The 23,714-nt window shown below is 36.9% G+C and overlaps 1 protein-coding gene across 13 annotated transcripts in view; it reads right to left on the reverse strand.

Annotated features, from left to right (window-relative positions):
- The window catches only part of SRSF11 (serine and arginine rich splicing factor 11), a 51,070-nt gene that overhangs the window by 13,977 nt on the left and 13,379 nt on the right, over window positions 1–23,714 (reverse strand). For 4 of the 13 annotated variants that reach the window (XM_081490677.1, XM_081490674.1, XM_081490672.1 and 1 more), the window contains exons 2-8: window positions 23,226–23,447; window positions 16,956–17,089; window positions 13,060–13,169; window positions 11,231–11,323; window positions 10,408–10,457; window positions 7,035–7,162; window positions 2,992–3,073 (exon numbers count right to left, since the gene is read on the reverse strand). In XM_081490677.1, coding sequence (XP_081346803.1) covers window positions 2,992–3,073; window positions 7,035–7,162; window positions 10,408–10,457; window positions 11,231–11,323; window positions 13,060–13,169; window positions 16,956–17,089; window positions 23,226–23,425 — 797 coding nt within the window. In that variant the 5' untranslated portion in view covers window positions 23,426–23,447. Of the gene's footprint in view, window positions 1–2,991; window positions 3,074–7,034; window positions 7,163–10,407; window positions 10,458–11,230; window positions 11,324–13,059; window positions 13,170–13,463; window positions 14,347–16,955; window positions 17,090–23,225; window positions 23,688–23,714 lie in introns of those variants that run through there. The other 9 variants (XM_081490679.1, XM_081490676.1, XM_081490671.1 and 6 more) reach the window with 4 other exon arrangements.

A 23,714-nucleotide genomic window follows, 5' to 3' on the forward strand; every position in this document is an offset into this window, starting at 1 on the left:
TTTCCCAGTACATTGAAAGCTATGTTTACACTATAGTATAGTCTGTGAAGTATGCAATAGCATTATGGCTAAAAAACACTGTACATACATTAAAAAAATATTGTTGCTCAACTGCTAAACATCATCTGAGCCTTCAGTGAGCCATAATCTTTTTGCAACAGTAACATCAATGATCACTCATCACAGAGTACAATAACAAATATAATAACTAAGTCAGCAGTTTTGGAATGGCAAATGTTAAAATGTGGAAAGATTAAGAGAAAGTAAGGTTTTGTGTGTCATCTTATTAAGGCAACAGGGAACTTCTAAAGGTTCAATGGCACCCTCAGATGTTCTAGATTTGGGTTTTTGAAGAACAAAAATCTTAAAGCATGAAATGGGCTGGGATGAAGGTGGATGACACAGACACACCAGAGAGAACCACCCCGTAACATTCTGCTACAGACTGAAGCTTTGTGTTCTCCCAAAATTCTTACAGGAAACCAAATACCCAATGTGATGATGTTATGAGGTAGGAGCCTTTGGGGTGATTACGTTATAAAGGCCCAGCTTTCATGAATAGGATGAATGAGTTTATGAAAGACATCTCAGAGGGGGCTTCTCTGGTGGCTCAGTGGTAAAGAATCCACCTGCTAATGCAGGGAATATGGGTTCCATCCCTGGTCCATGAATATCACACATGCCACGGAGTAACTAAGCCCGTGAGCCACAACTACTGAGCCTGTGCTCTAGAGTCTGGGAGCCACTACTACTCAGCTCATGTGCCATGACTACTGAAGCCCCAGCATGCTAGAGCCTGTGCTCCATAGCAAGAAAAACCACTGCAATGAGAAGCCCACACACCGTTAACTACAGAGTAGCCCCACTCACTGCAACTAGCTAAAAGTCTGCGCAGAAACGAAGACCCAGCACACTCAAAAATAAATAAATATAATTATTAAAAAAAAAAAATCTCCACCCCTGGTCCATCCTTCCATGTGAGGACACAGTGAAGATATAGCACACTATCAATATAAATGAGGAAGTAGGTCCTCACCAGACAGCAAATTTTCTGACACCTTTATCTTGAACTTCCCAGCTTCCAGAACTGTGAGAAGTAAATTTCTACTGTTAATAAGCCACCCAGTCTATGGTATCCTGTTATAGCAGTCAAATGGACTAAGGCATAGTCTAAGAAATGACTTAACAATGCTATGGGAGCTATAAGGTCAATATTTCCCCCCACAGAATCATAACAAGGTAATACCTGCCTTTGCCACTTTGACATTTGCACCAATGGTGCAAAAGCATCTCCTTATTACAAATCAAGATAGTGGCAACTGAACCTGTTATTTACTGTATTCTTCACTGGCATTTGTTGTGAAGATTTTGTAGTGAAAATCCTGCCATTTTCACCAAGGACATCTTTGATAGAGCCAGTAAAAATTATTAATTTTATTAAACCTAGTTCGTTGAGGACTATTAAAGTAGTATCATTATTGACTAGAAATGTTAAATCTGGTCCCTTCAGCAACATTCTGTGCAATCAAATGAGCAGTATGCATAAATCATTTCTGATACTTTTAAGTTCAGTGACTGTCAAGGAAGACACTTGTGTGACTGAGTGTGAGCTTAGCTAATTGCTTTTGCCATGAAACATCTTTACTTGAAAGAACTGACAAACCATGGTTGTTCAGACTTGGGTATCTGCTAGACACTTTCATGAAAAATGAATTGTTTATCATTTCAAGGAAAAAAAATTGATGCCAAAAATCAAATCTCAGCTTTCAGGAGAAAATTAAACTTTGGAAAACTTAAACCCACCATTGTGAACCTGACAGCTTCCTAACATTTTAAAAGGGTTTACTGGTAAGATGTATGGTGATATTACCAAGTCATCTTTTGATATTGTGTAAAAAAGTGTCAACATTTGAAAACTTGCATATTGCAATCAATCAATCATTTTCCAAACCATTAATGTGTACTGTACAAAAGGATGCCTGGGGAAAGAGCCACTCAAAAGTATAATAAAAGATCAACAGATTTTACAAGTTTTGGTATTATATCAAAGAATACTACTCCCAATTACCCAAAAAGACTATAAAATTCCTTTTCCCTCTTCTCACTATATATTTGTGTAGTCAGATTTCCTATATATATTAACCAAAATATACTACAATAAGCTAAATGCAGAATCCTATACATCTTCTATTAAGCTAAATGTTAAAGAAATTTGCAAAGATGTAAGATGTAAACAAAACCATTCTTTTAATTTTTTGGGGAAAAGCTCTGTTTCAAAGCTAAGTTAATACGAATGGGTTTTAATATTCATTATTATTTCAAATGATGGTTTCAAATTTTACTATGGCCAACACTGATGCTATAAACCACATAAACAAAAGCTCATTGGAGTTCTTGTATTTTTTATGAGCATAGAGGTCCTAATACTAGCAAGTTTGAGTCATTGGTCTAGAAGGATCCTTACAAATCTACACAAGTATGTCATTTGAGGAAGAGAATACACTGGTCCTTTTACACTGCAGTCTTACTCTAGGTAGGATAAAGAATAATAGTTACCATCATGTAGTTTATCCAGTAATACAAAGAGCAATCTCAAAACACGTCATCTGCAAATATTCAAGCTTTAGATGGGTAAGCTAAAGTTGCATAACAACCCTCCATGTTGTAAGTCAGGAGTCTAGTGAAATGTCAGAACTAGAATTCAAGTCAAAAGCTTCAAGTTCAGTGTCCTTTTCAGAGTACTAATTCATCTCAGTGCTTGAATTCCAGTGGCTTCTTCCTATCCCTGGATTTTTTTTGGGAATTTTAAAGTATCTACCATCTTTTCTCTATTTATATACCTGTGAACAGTAATTTACATACTCTGCAAATAGCAGTAGTTATCAAAACCACTGTAGCCATGAGCTAATTAGGTTAACAGCAGATGTGACACAGGGAAATTATCTTTGTCTAAGGAAGAACTTACTGCCAAACAGCAATCAATCTAATTACCTGTGCCTAGAAGATGAGGGAGTCCTCCTCCTCCTAGAACGTGATCTTGACCTTGAGTGCCTTCGTTTTTCTTCTTTCTTATCTGGATTTAAGTGAAAAGGAATCTGGATTTAGAAATCATGAAGCAGAAATATTATTTCCATTTAGGAGTCACTCTAAGAGTTTATTACCCTTCCATTGAGGAGTCACTCTAAGAGTTTATTACCCTAATTTTCAGGTTTAATATATGATTTTTAAATTCAGGTATCTAAAGGTTTCTGAAGCTGTGACATGTCATCCATAAAACAATCTATGAAAATAATTATTTTCTCATTCTTTACTCTTTAGAGGTTTCTAAATCATGAGTCCTTTTTGCATACCTTGGGTTCTCCTACCCCAAACATAGCTACAATTCACCTAGATTAAAACTTTACTCTGTATATGTTCATGTATTAGTAACACCTCCCCAAACTGTACCTAAGTGTAAAATATTTATATTTATAATAAAAACATAAGAGAAACATTTAAAATTCTTGGACCAGCAAAATGTTCCTTTTTCAGTCATCACTTAGCTCTATGCTCCTTTCCTATATGTCTCATTCAATCACTCATTTCTATAATTCAGGGATAGAACTGGATTTTACTAAACCAGCTGTCTTTTAAATCTTTCTGTTCTGCTTTTGCACTCAGTTTCAACACTGTAAGTTTACAGAGCAGAGCAAGAATGATCTGTTACCATTTAGTAGTTTAAAATAACACATAAATTCCTTTAACTAAGGACTTAATGAAGGAGAAATGTAGCCATTGCATTCTTCATATATGGACTATCACTCAAAGTGAGAATGCTGCACCCCCTACCCCGCCTCCAGCAACTGAAGAGTAAAGAATTCATTTGCAATGCAGGAGCTGCATTGGGTCAGGAAGATCCCCTGGAGCAGGGTATGGCAACCCACTCCACTATTCTTGCCTGAAGAATCCCATGGACTGAGTATCCTGGTGAGCCATAGTCCATAGGGTTACAAGAGTCAGTCATGACTGAGGCGACTTAGCCTGCATGCACAAAGTGAGAATGAGTTCCTCTTCTACATTTCTATCATTTCATTAATAGAATTCAACTTATTGTGAATATCAAATTAACAAAAATTTGTGCAGCAAAAAAAATTTCATAAAGAAGTAAGTCGTTTTCAGTCATTTCAGTTATGAGTTTCCAATGAAAACAGAAATGGTGTTCTGTGTTTTGGAGTCATACAGGTCCAGTTATCTAAATAAACTGCTTGCCATGTGACCCTGGGTTAATTATTTCATAACCTGGTTAAATGAGATAATACACATAAAGCATTTGGTATTAATTTATCCATTATACTTTATAATTATTTGTCTAATACCATATATAATAAAAAACATCCCATTAAGAATTGGAATGAAGAAAATGAATAAAGCATTGTTTATGATGGAATAAAAAAAAATCAAGACCTAAGATCCAAATACATATATGCAGAAAATGGGACACTCATTCATCTCATCTCAAAAAGACAACCTGCAAAGAATAATATATTTACTTATATTTAAACAAATGGTGTAAATAGAAGAACCTTTATTAGGCTTTCTTGGGCAAATAAAGGACGATATATCAGGCTACCCCAAACAATTCAGTTCAGTCGCTCCGTCTGTCTGACTCTTTGCGACCCCATGAACCCCAGCACGCCAGGCCTCCCTGTCCATCACCGACTCTTGGAGTTTACTCAAACTCATGTCCATTGAGTCAGTGATGCCATCCAACCATCTCATCCTCTGTCGTCCCCTTCTCCTCCTGCCCTCAATCTTCCCAAGCATCAGGATCTTTTCAAATGAGTCAGCTCTTCGCATCAGGTGGCCAAAGTATTGGAGTTTCAGCTTCAACATCAGTCCTTCCACTGAACACCCAGGACTGATCTCCTTAGGATAGACTGATTGGCTCTCCTTGCAGTCCAAGGGACTCTCAAAAGTCTTCTCCAACACCACAGTTCAAAAGCATCAATTCTTCGGCGCTCAGCTTTCTTTAAGGTCCAACTCTCACATCCATACATGACCACTGGAAAAACCACAGCCTTGATGAGATGGACCTTTGTTGACAAAGTCATTCTCTGCTTTTTAATATGCTGTCTAGCTTGGTCATAACTTTCCTTCCAAGGAGTAAGTGTCTTTTCATTTCATGGCTGCAGCCACCATCTGCAGTGATTTTGGAGCCCCCCAAAATAAAGTCTGACACTGTTTTCACTGTTTCCCCATCTATTTGCCATGAAGTAATGGGACCAGATGCCATGATCTTAGTTTTCTGAATGTTGACCTTTAAGCCAGCTTTTTCACTCTCCTCTTTCACTTTCATCAAGAGGCTCTTTAGTTCTTCTTCACTTTCTGCCATAAAGGTGGTGTCATCTGCGTATCTGAGGTTATTGATATTTCTCCCGGCAATCTTGATTCCAGCTTGTGCTTCTTCCAGCCCAGCGTTTCTTGTGATGTACTCTGCATATAAGCTAAATAAGCAGGGTGACAATATACAGCCTTGACGTACTCCTTTTCCTAACTGGAACCAGTCTGTTGTTCCATGTCCAGTTCTAACTGTTGCTTCCTGACCTTCATACAGGTTTCTCAAGAGACAGGTCAGGTGGTCTGGTATTCCCATTTCTTTCAGAACTTTCCACAGTTTATTGTGATCCACACAGTCAAAGGCTTTGGCATAGTTAATAAAGCAGACATAGATGTTTTTCTGGAACTTTTGCGATGATCCAGTGAATGGTGGCAATTTGATCTCTGGTTCCTCTACCTTTTTTAAAACCAGCTTGAACATCTGGAAGTTCACGGTTCACGAATCCCGAAGCATAGCTTGGAGAAGTTTGAGCATTACTTTACTAGCATGTGAGGTGAGAGCAATCGTGCGATAGTTTGAGCATTCTTTGGCATTGCCTTTCTTTGGGATTGGAATGAAAACTGACCTTTTCCGTCCTGTGGCCACTGCTGAGTTTTCCAAATTTGCTGGCATATACAGTGCAGCACTTTCACAGCATCATCTTTTAGGATTTGAAAGAGCTCAACTGGAATTCCACCACCTCTCCACTAGCTTTGTTCGTAGTGATACTTCCTAAGGCCCACTTGACTTCACATTCCAGGATGTCTGGCTCTAGGTGAGTGATCACACCATCATGATTATCTGGGTCGTGAAGATCTTTTTGTACAGTTCTTCTGTGTATTCTTGCCACCTCTTCTTAATATCTTCTGCATCTGCTAGGTCCATACAATTTCTGTCCTTTATTGAGCCCATCTTTGCATGAAATGTTCCCTTGATATCTCTAATTTTCTTGAAGAGATCTCTAGTCTTTCCTATTCTATTGTTTCCCTCTATTTCTTTGCACTGATCGCTGAGGAAGGCTTTCTTATCTCTCCTTGCTATTGTTTGGAACTCTGCATTCAGATGGGAATATCTTTCCTTTTCTCCTCTGCTTTTCGTTTCTTTTCCCAGCTATGTGTAAGGCCTCCTCAGACAGCCATTTTGCTTTTTTGCATTTCTTTTTCTTGGGGATGGTCTTGATCCCTGTCTCCTGTACAATGTCACAAACCTCCATGCATAGTTCATCAAGCACTCTATCAGATCTAGTCCCTTAGATCTATTTCTTACTTCCACTGTATAATCATAAGGGATTTATGTCATACCTGAACTTAGGCAAACATAAATGACTAAAAACAATAGTAAAACCCCCCAAATTAAAAACAACCAAAATACCACATGAAATATTAGGTAATCCTAGGCACCAATGTTTCAGAATGAGTTGGGAGATGCCTGTCTTGAACACTAAGATGTTTAGCGTATCCCTGGCCCTCTACCCACCGGATGCAGTTTGTACCAGCATGACAACTAAGTTTCTCCAGGTATTTCCAAATATGCCTGGGTGACAACACTTACCCATACCACCCATCCCCCTCTGAATGAGAATCACTGCCCTAAATGATCTTTTATCAAAATATGGGGAAAAAATGACTGATGTATTATTCAACATATTTCCAAACATAATTGTATAAATCTATTTTACCTGGTTCTATAGCAGCAGAAATTAGGGACTGTGCTTCTCGTACTCTCTTCATGGCTTCCTCTATTTCTTTACTAGAGGTATCTGATTTCAGACTTGGTGAAACAAGACCAGCAGCGACATGATTCAATCTGGAATAGAATCAAGAATTGTATATGACATTTAAAAACACATTTATATATCCAACTAAATACACGTTTCCCATCATTTTACTAAGATACTCCTTGAAAAAAAGTGAGAAGACTTTATGATAACTCTGACACAATCATACACAATATAGTAAAATGGCACTATGCAAAATGGCACTTGCCATTTTAAAAGATGCAGATATGTCAAATAAGAAAAAAAACTAATTTTGCTGAACATCCATGAACTTTCCATATACTTTCTAAAACTGTTAGTAAATGAGAATATAATAATGCTAGTGATTTTTGATTAACAGAACTTTGCTTCACGTGATTTAAATAATTTTTCTACTTCATCCTAATTTTGTTGGGGAAGAGAATTACTTTTTAAGCTTGTAGATGACAAACTGAGGCAGAAGCCAATGACATACAAAGTTACTTATGAAATTCCTGACTGAAAAGGCTAAAGGGTTTAAAAAAGTGAGAAAAAACTATAGACACCAAGTTGAGGATGGTAGTTATTTGTGGGCAGTGTAAAATGTAAACAAGAATGGCTATGGGGAGGTTTTTTATTTTTTAACTCTATTAGTCATATTTTATTTAATAAGCTTCATGGTAGATACATGCTTGGATTTCACCTGGTCATTTTTAGAAAAAATGCCAGTAACTACTATAATCAAATGATTCTGTTCTGCCTCCCCCACATGCTCTCCTACTTACTGACAGTGACTTTCACCCAGTTAAAAAGAAAATCAGTTCTAATGAGGTGGATGAAACTGGACCCTATTATACAGAGTGAAGTAAGGCAGAAAGGAAAACACCAATATAGTATACTAATGCATATATATGGAATTTAGAAAGATGGTAACAATGACCCTATATGCGAGACAGCAAAAGAGACTCACATATATAGAACAATCTTTTGGACTCTGTGGGAGAAGGTGAGGGTGGGATGATTTGAGAGTATAGCACTGAAACATGTATATTATCATATGTGAAACAGATTGCCAGTCCAGGTTTGATGCATGAGACAGGGTGCTCAGGGCTGGTGCACTGGGATGACCCAGAGGAATGGGATGGGGAGGGAAGTAGGAGAGGGGTTCAGGATGGGGAACACATGTACACCCATGGCTGTTTCATGTCAATGTATGGCAAAAACCACTACAATATTGTAAAGTAATCAGCCTCCAGTTAAAATAAAAAGAAAAAAAATGAATTTAGCTCGGATTTAATACACTAAGGTGCTTCCCTTGTGGTTCAGCTGGTGAAGAATCCGCCTGCAATGCGGGAGACCTGGGTTGGGAAGATCCCCTGGAGAAGGGAAAGGCTACACACTCCACTATTCTGGCCTGGAGAATTTCATGAACTGTATACTCCATGGGGTCGCAAAGAGTCGAACACAACTGAGTGACTTTCGCTTAACACACTAAGAAATGACTAATGAAAACATCTCAAGAATCTGTGATATGTCAAGTAGGAAATATAAATGGCAGTGTGAATGAAATTTTTCAAAGCACCGAAATGACAGTGACTTTTAGTATGTGATGTATATTACTCTTCCTCTGGGCTAGTGCTTCCCTCACTCTGTCTTTCTCTTATTCATCTCCCAGGCTTCTCTGATCTTCAAGCCAAGTTCTTCTCCTTGTTATAACGTTCCCACAGCATTTCTGGACTTCCTCGAGTTGGATGCAGATGCTTCACTGTAGTTAAAGAATGTGTCCCTTCCCGAGTATAAATGCCATGAAGGTCAAGCTTATAGGAGGTAGTCAAAATAATTTTTTAAATGAACCAACTAAAGACAACATTTAGCTCTCTATTCGTCATCCTGAGAGAATCCTTAGGGTAATACTCATGAAGTAACTCTGAGAAACAGCTTGGCTTGCAGTAGAAAGGCAATCTTGATTCCAGCTTGTGTTTCATCCAGCCCTAGAAAGGCAATCTTGATTCCAGCTTGTGTTTCATCCAGCCCGGCATTTCTCATGATGTACTCTGCACGTAAGTTAAATAAACGGTGACAGTATACAGCTTTCACATACCCCTTTCCTAATTTTGAACCAGTCCATTGCTCCATGATCTGGCTCTAACTGTTGGTTCTTGACCTGCATACAGTTTCTCAGAGGCAGGTAAGGTGATCTGGTATTCCCATTTCTTGAAGAATTTTCTAGTTTGTTGTGATCCACAGTCAAAGGCTTTCATGTAGTCAATGAAGCAAATGTTTTTCTGGAATTTCCTTGCTTTTTCCAAGATCCAACGGATGTTGGCTATTTGATCTCTGGTTCCTCTGCCTTTTCTAAATCAGCTTTACATCTGGAGGTTTCTTGGTTCATGTACTGTTGAAGCCTGGCTTGAAGGACTGTGAACATTACCTTGCTAGCATGTGAAGTAAGTTTAACTGTACAGCAGGTGAACATTCTTTGGCACTCATCTTCTTTGGGATTGGAATGAAAACCTACTGTTTCCAGTCCTGTGGCCACTGATGAGTTTTCCAAATTTGAGGGCATATTGAGTGCAGTACTTTAATAGCATCATCTTTTAGGATTTGAAATAGCTCAACTGGAATTCCATCACCTCCACTAGCTTTGTTCGTAGTGATGCTTCCTAAAGCCCACTTGACTTCACATTCCATGATATGGGGCACTAGATAAGTAATCACACCATCATTTTTATCGATGGCCTTAAGACCTTTTTTGTACAGTTCACCTGTTTATTTTTGCCACCTCTTCCTAGTATCTTTTGCTTGTGTTATGTCCTTGCCTTTTCTGTCCTTTATTGTGCTGATCTTTGCATGAAATAATCCTTTAGTATCTGCAACTTTGCTGAAGAGATCTCTCTAGTCTTTCCCATTGTATTGTTCTCCTCTATTTCTTTGCACTGTTCACTTAGGAAGGCTTTCTTATCTAAGTAATCTTTGGAATTCTGCACTATTTTTCCTTTTCTCCTTTGACTTTCACTTCTCTTCTCAGCTATTTGTAAGGCCTCCTCAGACAACCATTTTGCCTTGCAGCATTTCTCTCGTAGATGGTTTTGGTCACTATGGTTTAAGCTATTTACGATGATCCTCAAAGATTAAAAATTACACCAAAAGAAAACCCTTTGTAGATGGGCTTACTTCTGGATTTTTCTTTCTAGAAAATGGAGTATGTATTGCATGCCTTGAGATAAATTTCATTTAGCTATCAAAAAATAACTGCTATCTATAGACACTGACATATTTCTATCATCAATGGAAAGAAGAAGAAAATAGTTCTTACTTGGGATCAACAGTACTCATAAGTTTCAGCAACTGATCTGCAGCGAGAGACTGGAAAATAAAAATATTAAAAATGAGAACACACAGAATAATACATGATTACTATTTTAATTTTTTTTAGTATGTTGAAATGTCCTAGAACAATTTGGCAAACCTATAGAAGCTAACATATCCCAAGCACCACAATTACCAACAGAAATATAATGCCAGCCAAATACGTCACAGTAAATTTTCTAGCTGCAAAAAAATTAATAGATGACAATAGTGACTACAGTACTGGATATCCAGTTGCTTTATCAAGTTAAATACAAAGATGATGAAGCCGAGAGTCCAGATTTTATAGATTAGCTCCTGCTTATTTAAAGATTTCCTGAGGATAAGTAACATTTTAAGCAAATATGTAAAACAAAAATTAAAGTGCTCAGTCAGTATAATAATCAAAAAGTTTTCATAAAGAACTTCAGAAGTTTATCTAAATTGCAATGAGGGAAAACAAAAATTTTCAAGTGAGTAAATGACAAGAGAACAAGTTATGAACACATTGCTATCTTTTCATGACTTGTATTCTGATTTTGCAACACTGATGTGGTAGTGGCTTCCTATAAAACTAGTCTTTACTTTGAACATCATAAAATAAGAAATTCTTTGATGGGCAAGGGGCTAATGCAGTGACCTTTTAAATCTCTCATTAACAAGTTTATGTAAGAAAAAATCACTACAATGTTAAGTCAGTTATCTCCTGCTGCTGAAATGCAAACTAAAATCTAATTAAACAAATTCTTTAATTACAAAAACAAGATCAGAGTTCAAGGATATTAAATTACCTGTGAGTTCAAGTTTGCTCCAGGAAGCCCAAGTGCAGCAAGGGCAGGATCAAGGGTAGGAGCTCCCAAAGCAGCCAATGGAACAGCGCCAATCTGTGAAATTTCAAATTGTATTTATTTAAAATTTTGTTTCTGTCTTATACTGTCAGGCTGGGAAAGTATGTCAACTTTTTTTTTTTTCCTCTAAAGGGTCAGATGATTACTAGTTTAAGTCTGTAAGCTGTGGGGGCTCCTCTCCCCAACTAAATGTGTATCTTAAGTTTATTCCTTAGGGCTTTCCTAGTGGATCACATGGTAAAGAATCTGCCTGCAATGTGGGAGATCTGGGTTCGATCCCTGGGGTGGGAAGATCCCCTGGAGAAGGGAATGGCAACCCACTCCAGTATTCCTGCCTAGAGAATCCCATGGACAGAGGAGCCTGGTGGGCTACAGTCCATGAGGTCACAAAGGATCTGACATGACTTGGCAACTAATACTTAGTTACATTTCTTAGCCACAGCAGTAGTGGCTCTTTCTGTACCTGAGATTCTTACATTCATTAAGAGTTCCCTAGTAATTTCCTGTTGTATGTTCTTAATCTCTCAGTCATGTCTGACTCTTTACAACCCCACGGAGCATAACCCGCCAGGCTCCTCTGTCCATGGGATTCTCCAGACAAGAATAGTGAAGTGGGTAGCCATTCCCTTCTCCAGGGGATCATCCCGACCCAGGGACTGAACCCAGGTCTCCTGCGTTGCAGGAGGACTCTCCCCTTTCTGAGCCACCAGGAATTCCTCATAATCAGTCAATTTAATGCACACAAACAGTGCAAAATCTTACAACTTTGCAGGCAGTTTGACCTTCACAAGTACTGTGCTTAAAGTTCTCCTAGTTTCATTATTACTTATTAAGTATAGGTAGCAAACATACTGTAATTTAACCGTTCACTGAGTTAAAATCCTGTTAATACAGTTGATCCTTGAGCAATATGGGGGCCAGGGGTGCTGACTCCTCATGTAGTCGAAAATAGACCTGTAACTTCAGTCAGCTCTCCATACCCACTGGCCCATATTTCGAATCAACCAATCTTGGGTTGTGTAGTACTATACGTACTCAAAGTGAAAGTGTTAGTCGCTCAGTTGCGTCCAACACTGCAAACTCATGGACTATAGCCCGCTATGCTCCTCTGTCCATGGAATTCTCCAGGCATGAATACTAGGGTGGACTGGGTAGCCATTCCCTTCTCCAGGGGATCTTGCTGACCTAGTGATCAAACCTGGATCTCTACACTGCAGGTAGATTCTTTACCATCCGAGCCACCAGGAAAGCCATGTAGTAGTTAAAAAGAAACCCACACATAAATGGAGCAAACAGTTTAAACTCATGTTGTTCAAGGGTCAACTATTATATAAAATTGGCTTATTTATTACACAATTTTATACATCAAAGGTATCTATGAATTAGCCAGATCTTCAAATTCATCTTCACGTCATCTACTTAACGTAAACCCCAAGACAAAAGATAAAAGGGTATGAGGAAAGAAAAAAAAGTCAACTTCACTTTAATTTTCTCAGTTCAAATGAACATACTATTTTAAACAACATGTGCAACAGAAATATGCCTCAGACAAAATGGTAAGATATATATTATTTTTGAGAATGTCCTTAAAATGTAAACTACCACTTTAATACTTATGATTACAATACAACAGCATTTTACAATACCCTGACCATGTGACAATAGTCTGTGAAGTGGAATCACACAGCACTCAAAAAAGGCACACATATATTGAGCTTTATCCACCATTCTGTGTTCCTTTCCATGCTTTAAGAATTCAATAGAACTAATACCTGGGTAAGTGGGTTAGGAGTAGGCAGGAGTCCACCACCAGGCAGAAGACCTGCCACTGCATTAGCTGGTGCCAACAGAGACAAAGCCTTAGTCTCATCAGGAATAACTCCTGCAGAGAAACACCCATGCATTAGAACACACTCTTCTCCAAGACAGAAAACACACAAAAACACCCAGAAAATGTCTCCCTGATACACCACCTGAGTTTGTTGAAAGTACTTATGTTCGCTAAAATATAAAGCTTGATTTCTATGATTATTTATCATTAATTTTATGTCAGAATGAAACTTCAATGTGTGAAAATTTGTTTCCTTTTTCTCTACAAATGGTTAAGTTTCTAGAGTAAAAAAAAAATAGCACAATACACACTACTTTTTTGTTAACACTGCCAAGATTTCATCACCTGTACTCGATTTTTAAGTCATGAACCAAACGTAAGCAAGCACAGTCGGTTCTCCAGGGGTGTGCTCTCAACTTTCAAAAGCTGTTTTATGAACAACGACTCGTGTCGGCTGCTTCACTATAAAGCACACAGAAAAATCAAGATACACAAGACAAAAAAAGTTTGATTTAGGGGTTAATAATATGGTACAGTTACTATGATTTTCTTTTACACCTACCATACAATTTTGTAAAAATTAAGAGAAAAAAGTATGTAAAGGAAATATTCTGTTGAATCAAGAGTAGGGCTTTTGCTGACTCATGAAAATGAATATGAATGTTTCTGAAGGTCTCTGAATACACACAGGATGTGTGTGGGAGTGAGTGAGAGGGAAAGAGAGAGAGAATAAGTAAAACATGGCACATTCCTTACCTGTACAGTAAAATGCTTTATGTTCCAATATGTGCCATGCTAACCATACCAAAAAATGCTGCTACATAGTGTCAGTTCAAAAGCTAACTTAGTCAAACTCCTAAAGCCAAAAACAACATGTGTGTCTGTTTTTAAAGCCTAATCTGTGTATTCAGATAAAATCTAAGGGTCCTGAGACAAATATTTATGTAGACAATTTAAATTCTATCCAACAGCAAAAGCCCTATACAGATGGATTAATCTGTTAATGTGCCCAAGCCCCCAAAATGAGAGTTCAATAATACAATTAAACTACATATTTGCAAATACCAGTAGTATTTCTGTAATACATATTAAGAAACTGCATCTCATCATAAAACATACAATATGTACAGGGCACTTAAGAGAAACTGGATAAGCTGCAGAAGAAAACTGTTGGGTGGTATTTTCAGCAGGGCCTGGTATATAGTTCAGGCTGAACCAGGGAAAAGAACTGTAAAACACAACAACAAAAAAGAAAAACCACTGTTAAATAAAGGTAATGGTTCCTTCCACCTAAACTGAGAAGTGCCGATAATATAAACAAATGTATACTACACAGCACTGTTATCTTGCTTGTGTCAGAGCTGTCATCAATTTAGATACCAAGAGTTATGGAGGGGGGGGAGAAGGGAGAAGATTTAGATATAGGGCATTAATGCATCATTATTAACAAACCTACAAAGATTATGGGATAATTTTGCATGCAAAATTATGTCTCAAGAGGATAATATTAAGTATCGACATCTTGCTAAAATTAGTGCATTTGCAACATTTCTGGCAAACTAAAATCCTCTTGAATTTATTGTGAGACACCGGATAGAAGATCTGCATCCATTAAAAAAAAAGTCATGCATCTGATCCTCTGATTAAAAAAAGACTATTTAAAAATAAAACTACAATTTAAAAATAGCAATGAGGCCCCTCACCAGTTAATTTTCATGCGTCAAGAGTATTTTTTTTACTGCTGCTTTGATAGAACCATGAAATACTGCATGAATGTGTAGAAACGAAAGAAAAAGAAACAGACAAAAGAAACAAACATTAACCAAGGAACCTAAATAGTCCCCAAATCCATTATTATTAAGAGTTCCTTCCAAATTCAGCTATCTCAGTTTTATCGGTTAAAGACTATTCCTTACCGTAGACTTTGTGTCTATTGTTCTAAAACACTGACCAAGAAGCAACGGCATAATGTAAGAGCTAAAACCAGGGTGAATGGTGACAAAAGGGTTGAGTACATCAGTTATTTAGTTGAGGCAACATTAATACAGCATACCATACCAGTAATTACCAGTAATATACTAACAGATTCTGTAACTAAATATTTCTGTAACTCTAATAATCTACTCCCTAAATATGTTTCAAAACAAATCCAAAAAAATTAGTATGGTCTAAAAATATTTCTGAAGTCTAGTTATATGATATACTGTATTATGTTCAGGGCTTGGGAACTATGACATAATATCTGGCCAAAAAGAATTTTTAAAATTATAAGGCTAACTAGTGCTTTGCAAATTACTCACATGATTTGACCCTTGTTCCAAAAGCTATGTTCTACATTTACTTATCCTAAATTTGAATTCTGTAAATTTTCTCTTGATGGTAAGTCATCCTACAACAGGCACACTGACAGAAAATGCTTAATCAAAACACACTAACTCACAAGTTTATCACTATATATATGTATATATATATGTATATATACTTTAAAACCTTAAAACTGGGCTCATACACTTTTAATATCACGGAGACAGATTTACTGTTACATAGCATGCCTTCATTTATCCATGAATGCAACTTAATTTCTTTAGAAAACCACAGAGGAAATTTTTCTAAGTTTTAAGGACTAAACATTTCACAATTTTTACAAGGAATGGTTTAAATGTTCACATCAGTATTCAAAGATAGCAACTAAAGTTAACAGTATCTAGATTCTGTTTCCACTGACCAGTTCACTAAGGAAGGGGAAAGCATTTATACCCTGGTCAGCATATATGTTAATAAAATCCAGTAATTTTAACATATTCCAGTGATTTCTTTGACTAAATTTATAGTTACCAAAAAGCAAATAAAGTAGCAGTACACTGGGAACAAGCTAAGTATAAAGTATGTCTTAGAAAATTTCACAAAGTGGAATAAAAAGTGTTGTCTTGTCACAGTGGCTTTTTAAGATCCAAAAACCCTGCTCATTATTTTTCTGCCAAATTACTTTAACAGCCTAAAATGTAAAAAGAGAGAAAATGTAGTTAACAAATGGTTACACCAGGAAAACACTTGGGGGACTTGAGTGCTTGCTGGCCTTTAGTTAATGTCTAGAATCCCCTGTAGCTGCAGAGGACCCACTGTTTTTCAGTCATCTGGAAGAGTTTTGCATTTGCCTTCTCCACTACAAAAATCACACACACAAATAACAGAGAGAAGAATTTATTATTTAGAGATATTCTAGAAAATATAGCAAGAATGAACAAGAAAATCTGGCATTAAACAAAACACCCAGTGCCCATTTGGCACCTAAGCTATAGGAAATATTGAACTTCATAAAAACCAAAACCGTTGCGACCCTTGGTATACTGAAATTCAATGTGGGATATATTTTTTAAAGTTATTGATAAGAAGAATCACTAAGAGGAATCACTATGGAAATAAAACCAACCTGGTCACATTTATTCAAAATAGAAACATCATCATGCATTTATTTGAAGGTTTCTGTGTAAATGTTCATGAAGTGAACTGTTCCCCTTCAGGACTTTTATATAAAACAATATTAAATTAACTAAGTAGATGTATCTTAAGGAATTACAATTAGGGAAATGGTTTTAATGAACTTAAGATGTTTTAAAGTAATGCAAAAGGTTAAATATCTTATAAAGACAAATCAGATTTTGAATTTTAAGTTAGAAAGCCTTCATGTAAAAAATATGGACCACAGTATAACAAGGGTTTCAAAATGTTAATAGCTTAGATTTTTTTTTAACATGCTACTAATGCTCACTCTAAAACTACACTGAGGTAAATGGTCATCATAGGATGCCCACATAGGTAGTTAAACAAAGCACAAACCTTCTGCATATGGTACGACTATCAAAGCTCTGTCAACGAATACAGTGTTTGTCAGATGCTGTGCCACAACTGCTGAGTCCGGATCATGGAACTTAACAAAGCAGACTCGGGAGGAGACTGGTAAAGGCGAATCACTAAAAAATACACAGATAACATAAGAGGAAATTATAAGCAAAAACACAAATGAATGACTCACAAATACCTGCATTCCAAAAGTATGAGAGGCAGAGAAATATATAACTGCACACATATTAACCAGTTCAAAAATACATGATGTTTTTCAATAAAGTACTATCCACAGAACTATAGAAAATTACACCCAGAACAATCACTGTTTAAATTCATAACGCATCAAGTTAAAAACAGTTTGAAATCAGTCTGAGTCTGAACAGATCACAAAAATGTCAACACTTATTTCATAATATCAATACCAGCCATTTTAAAATACAAATAGCAAGTAACTAATTTTGGCTTGGAAAACTTTTCATTATGGCTAACTTTTTAGAGTTAAAAACAAAAATTTTCCATTTCAGGGACAAAAGAATATTATGGTCAAGTACATCTATTTGACGATCAATGAGTTTTCTTGACCTGCCTACTAAATGCCCTGTCCTCTTTCATCTACAGCTTATTAAAACTCCCAGGCATTATATATAGTTAAGGGTCCCTCAGGGCACTTTCACACAGAGAAAAAAATTAAGCACTCATGGGACTAATACTACCCCCACCAACTATTACCCCAAATTCCAATTAACGAAAAGTCCCTTTCCTCGGCAACTTGTTTATGTAAAAAACAAGCTAAGGTACAAGCAACAGTCGCTCTAAGCAAGATAAGATTAGGAAGGGAGCAGAGTTGTGTTTCAAAAATGTAAGACAATTAAATTTCTGCCACTAAACTTTTTGTGGAAGGAAAGATTAAATAAAGTAGGGGTTTCTCTGCTCTCTAACACCAAACCAAAAGCTATTTGAAGATCAATGAACTAAAGCAATCACATTATCCCAGGTTTATATTAGAAGTGGGGGGAGGACTACAATTAAATCAATATCTCTGATGAAAGAAGTACTGAATGATGCCATCTTTAATTCTCCCTGATGATTTTAACATGCACCCAGTGTAAAGAACCACTGCTTTGTTTTAACAAGCCAATTATACCTTGAGACTCAATATTGAAGAGAGAAATCCTGTAATACTTTTGAATTATTAGAAAGGGGTAACTGTCAACTTTTCTAAGTAAATGAGATTTTCATGTATACATAAAAATTGGATTACATCAGATTGGTCACACTAAGTGTTTCAGATTAAGTGTTGTTGACAACAAACATTTTCTTAGAATTTGGGCACGATATGAAAATAAAAACTTCTTACCAACATCAATCTATAATCTGAGAACTCTAACCTCTTAGAATGTTAAGTATTCTTAAAGGCATTGCCCTTATTAGCACAGATGCTAATCTAGGTTCAAAGCAAAGCTGTCAATGTATGTACTGAAATGTATTTAAGCCATATTGCTATAGAAGTTTACTGGAAAATGGTTTTTTTTGAAAGGATGCAATTTTTTTTAAGTGAAGCATCACTATTCTGAAACTGAAAAATGCTGCACCCAGTACAGTGAAAATAATGCTTTTTCATCATTAGTACTAGAGCTACATAGCTCTTCCTATTTCTGACAGCCACATTTTTACAACTAAACTAAAAAGCTCTTTAAATGCTATCATTTTATGTTCTAAAGTGTAAGCACTTACATTTCTCAAAAAGTGACGCTACTATACATCTCTACCAATGACCCAATTTTGTTCCTACTTGCAGGGCAGGTATAGAGATGCAGACATAGGGAAGGGACATGCAGTGTAGACATGGGTGGGGACAGTGGGATCAACTGGGAGAGTATGATTAACACATATACACTACAGCTAGTAGGAAGCTGCTGCATAGCACAGGAGCTAAGTCCGGTGCTCTGTGACAACCCAGATGGGTGGGATGGAGATCCAAGGAGGAATGGGTGGGTATATGTATACACACAGTTGATTCACTGTTGTACAGCAGAAACTAACATGACACTGTGAAGCAATTATACTCCAATAAGAGAAAAAGGGACCTCTATTTGTTTGACACCATCTATTGTCATTTAACTGAAAGAAAATATGACTATCAAATATTAGATTAAAGAATATATACAATCAAGAGTTCTTTCTAAAAAATAAGGAAAGTATGCCTACGTGCTCCCAATATATTTCCATTTAGTGATCTTAAATGTTCACATTTTTTTCTACCCACTCATGTCTGTGCAGCATTATTTGACTATTCCATCATACCTGTAAGTGGTGGTAAGGTAAAGATAAAATATGAACAATTTAAATATTATGGGAAAGTACAATAAGAACTCAGAAGGGCAAATAATTCATCTCTCTCCACGTTAAATTGTCGTTTAAAACCACTGTCATTTGGCCCTGCAATTTATACTGTCACATTTTCTCAGTTAACATCAATAAAAGAGACGTTAAGAACTGACATCGGAAATGAATTTTCCCACCCTAGGGTCTTGTGCAAGTACCACTGCTAAAAATATGACTGTTGAGAATTAACATAGAATTATGTTTAAGAATTAAACATAATTTACCTTTAAGAATATCCTTACCTTTAAGAATTAATATAGAAGAGGCAGTGCAGTTGAAAAAACTGAGGAACAAGATAGGGAAAAGTAAGCCTTGTGTGATGCTTTCATCCTTTACCTAAGAGTGGTGGTGGTATTGTGTCTTGTCTAGTTTCTTACAGTGACCTCTGAGGCTTGTATTTCAGAATCTTCTGGGATGCACACATTAAAATTCAGATGACCGTTTTCCACCTCAAGCCCACTGAATGTGAGAATCATTTTCATAGGAAGGCTCTGATTCTTAACAAGATCCTTAGCTGATATTCATGACTGCTAAAGTAGAAATTCTGGTCTGGGTCAGTTCTTTCAACCTCACCTTAATATTGAGCTAACCATTTTGGAGCAGAGAATTTTGAGCTTATAAACAAAGTATCTCTTAAGCCCCACAAAACAGCAAGTCTGTGACAAAATTAACAACTCTGTTGACCTCACATCCTCATTCCCTCATGTGTTCTTATTTAGTTCTAAAAAAATACAGTAAATTGTTGCATTTAGTTTTAAATATAAATTTTATATTTTTAAATATTTTATATTTTTAAAGATAAATTATGTTCTCTCCCTTACCTAACTATATACTAAGTTACTTATATGATCATTAAAGTATGTCTTTTTGGTCTCTGAAAAGTCAGTAATGGATTTATCTGCAGTGTTACAGAAGTCTTCAGTTACTGAGTAACTGACATATGCTTCTCACCCATCGTTACCTGATAAGCACTCCAGTGACTTTCTCCACTGATACCCCACTAAAATCAAACATTTAAAGAATACCTATTAGGTGTAAAAGAATGATTCCACTCACAAGTTCCTTGGCTTTGAAGGAAATCATGATGAAGTGGTAGAAAAGAATCACATTAGGTTTCAAATACTAGTTCTGACACTGGTAGAAACATATGTGAATTTCAGTTCACTCATTTGTAAAACAGCATACTAGACTTAGTGCCTCTAAATATACAAGGCTATCATACTGAAAGAGGGATAAAATACTACTTGTTATGAAGACAGGTCATATCACTGCATGGAATTGTAAGTTAGCAATTTCTGGCTTAAAAGAACCAAGAAATAGGTGGATTTGATAATAAAATAAGGGAATACACCTTCTTGAGGTTCTCAGTGAAATGTCTGTGATCCTAGGAATTTTCCCCACAAACAGGAATTTGGGGCTAAAATTAGAATTTCAGTAGGTGTGGGTCGGAGCTCAGTCACATAATACTTAAAAACTGCCCCTCAAGTGATGTTGATGACCCCAAGGAACCTTATTCTAGAAGACAGAGGAGTTAAACTTGTCAGTTGGTGAACAGCTCTACAGAGAAAAGGCAATTAAATTGAATAGAGAAGGCAGGGAGCAGCTGCAATTTTTATATAGTGTGAATCGGTGACATTTGAACAACAAAGAAAGTAAGCATGTCAGAGTTCCAGGTGGATATGAACACCTTCTGGGAGAAACACACACCCATTAAAAAAAAAAAAAAAGAAAAAAAGAAAGCAGCAAATATATTTACAATCAATAGGATTTCAAGTAATAAGTCATTTAATCTTATTCTATGAGTAAGAGTAAATTTTTGGAGTACTTTTGGAAAGATGAACCCCTTTTAGACTATTAGGACTCCACAGCACATTATCTGCAACAAACTACTACTGAAAACTGTAGAGAGCTTAAAGAAACCGTCAATGAAGCATTTCCAAATTGTGCAGGTCGGATTAGCTATTAAGACTTAAATTAAAAAAAAAAGACTTAAATTAGTTAAAAAAACATATATATTCATACACACATATAATATTAACTGACCAAAAGGATTTACATTTATTCGAACTATTCAATTTGGAAAGGCCACTAAAGTAAAGTAAAATTCACTACATTATAACCTTACGTATTTTCAGAAAAGAAAATGATCTGTACATGGGCGCATACATGAAGGAGTCAGAGCAAAAATGTGTCAATATTTATTCTTCCCAATGTAGGAAAAAAATCCTCTTAATGCATAGCACCCCAAAGATCAAGTTACCTGGAACACACAACTCTCCCGGTTAAGATGGAAACACTCCATTGACTACAAATCAAAAAGCCAGTCTGTTCTATCATGACTCCCCCTTGAGACACAGACAAAGTAACATCCCACACTTCTGTCATCTTTTTATGAAAGTACCATAAAAACATTTTCACAAGAAAACCATTTTGTAGTCAGCAACTCTAAAAAAAAATTCTTAATGACTTGTGGGACTGGAAATAATTTTCTTATAAATAAGTCCAGCATCTCATATACTTTGAGAAATAACATGATTACAATCAAGTAATCAATAATAATCAGATGAGTCACTTTCACTTCTGTCATTGTACCATTTATTAATAATACTAACGATAACAGGAATGTTGGGAGAAAGTAACAGCAAAATATCCATTTCTGTAAGTTCTTATTATGAAAGCCATTTTCCTTCACTGTCAAAATAAATACCTGTTCAAAATAACTTCAACAAAAAGTTTGTTCCTAGAATTCTACACTTCATGTAAATTAACTCTAAACCCCCTCCATATGTATAGTACCCCCAAATTAAAGACAACACACACTTGAACACACTATTATCTGAAAATACTTTAAGGTAAACATGATGAAATACAGTAATAAATACCGACTGCAGTATGATCAACTTTCATTATTTTAGAGAAGCGCAAAGATTTATCATGCCCAAGTTATTAATGATTTATTACATCCACAACAGTGGATTCTTTGAGGATTCCAATCTCCTGTTTAGTACTTAAGTGGCATCATAAAAAACTTATGGTACAGCTGGAACTGAGTACCCACTGACAGTAAAATCTGAATTTTCACTCTTCCCTAGGAGCATTGGACTGTTTTATTATTTCAAATTTTTGCTCTAGTATTTATCACATCTTGTTATAGCTTCTTTTTTTTATATAATTATTGCACATTTAACACATCTGTGGTAAAAATAAATGTAAGACAACAGGATAAAAACAAAAACCCGTACACCCCAAATTAAAAAATTTAACATTCTAAAAAATTCCTTCTGAAGAACAATTCTAGAATATAAAAAATGTGTACGTTATTTAAACAAAGGAAAATATGAGATTTCAGCTGTAACTCTTCTCATTTTAAAAAGTACTCAGGCTCACTGAAAGTCTGTCAGAGTATTAACTGAATTATGTTCAAAGGGCCAGAATCCCTTAACAATATTTAGCAGGAAGTGAACAGTTTATAAAGTTTAATGTCTAAATAACACAGAAACGAAAATTTTGTTACTTTTCAAAGAATTCAAACGCTTGTTTTTTTTTTTGAGAGATTAACTTACACAAAATACATAAAATGGAGTTTGTCTTGCTTTTAAGGGCCCCAAGAACGACCACGCAGGCACCATTTAAAGAGAAAAAAAACCAACCAAGATTAGAAGCCAGTGTCTTCTAAACCCCCAAACCCTGGCCCTGCCTCTTTGCATCAATAGTAGGCATAATGCACAGATTTCTTTCATAAATAAACCCAACAGCCAACCTCAACTGAAGCAGCCTAGCCCAGGGAGGCATCGACAAGGGCCTGCAGGAAATGGTATGGGGTAGGCCCAGGCTGGGGAGGAGTTAGCAAAAACCGTGATGGTGGACGATACTCACTCCGGCGGGAAGAGGCGCAGTTCGTCGATCTTGCCTAGGAAACCGAAGAGGGTCCGCATCTGCTCTGAGCTAGCGCTCGGGGAGACATTAGTCACCTGGATTACCTCGGTGCCGCCGCCTCCGCCGCCGCCGCCTCCGCCCCCTGGCCCGCCGCTGGGGCCCGGGCCCGCAGTGCTGGGGACGATTGTAGTGTTGCTCATGGCGCTGCTCGCGTTCTCACTCCTGCTTTAACACACCAAACACACAACAAACAGTGAGAGGGAGGGGGAAGAGGAACCATTCGCCGGAAAAGGCACCGGACGGTGTCCGAAGCTACAGCTGCTCCTGCTGCCGTCGCCGCCGTTTCTCCGCCCCGCCGCTCGCCGCGGGCAAGGAAGAGAACGCGCGAGTTCGAGACCACGAGAAAACAAACGGCCGCCCCCACCTCGCCTCCAACCACCTCACTCGCGGCCCGAGCTTCCCACAATGCCTTGCGGCGCACGGGTGCGT

Source organism: Giraffa tippelskirchi, chromosome 5, assembly GCF_054371585.1.
Source record: "Giraffa tippelskirchi isolate mGirTip1 chromosome 5, T2T-mGirTip1v1.2.pri, whole genome shotgun sequence".
NCBI classification, from domain to species: domain Eukaryota; kingdom Metazoa; phylum Chordata; class Mammalia; order Artiodactyla; family Giraffidae; genus Giraffa; species Giraffa tippelskirchi.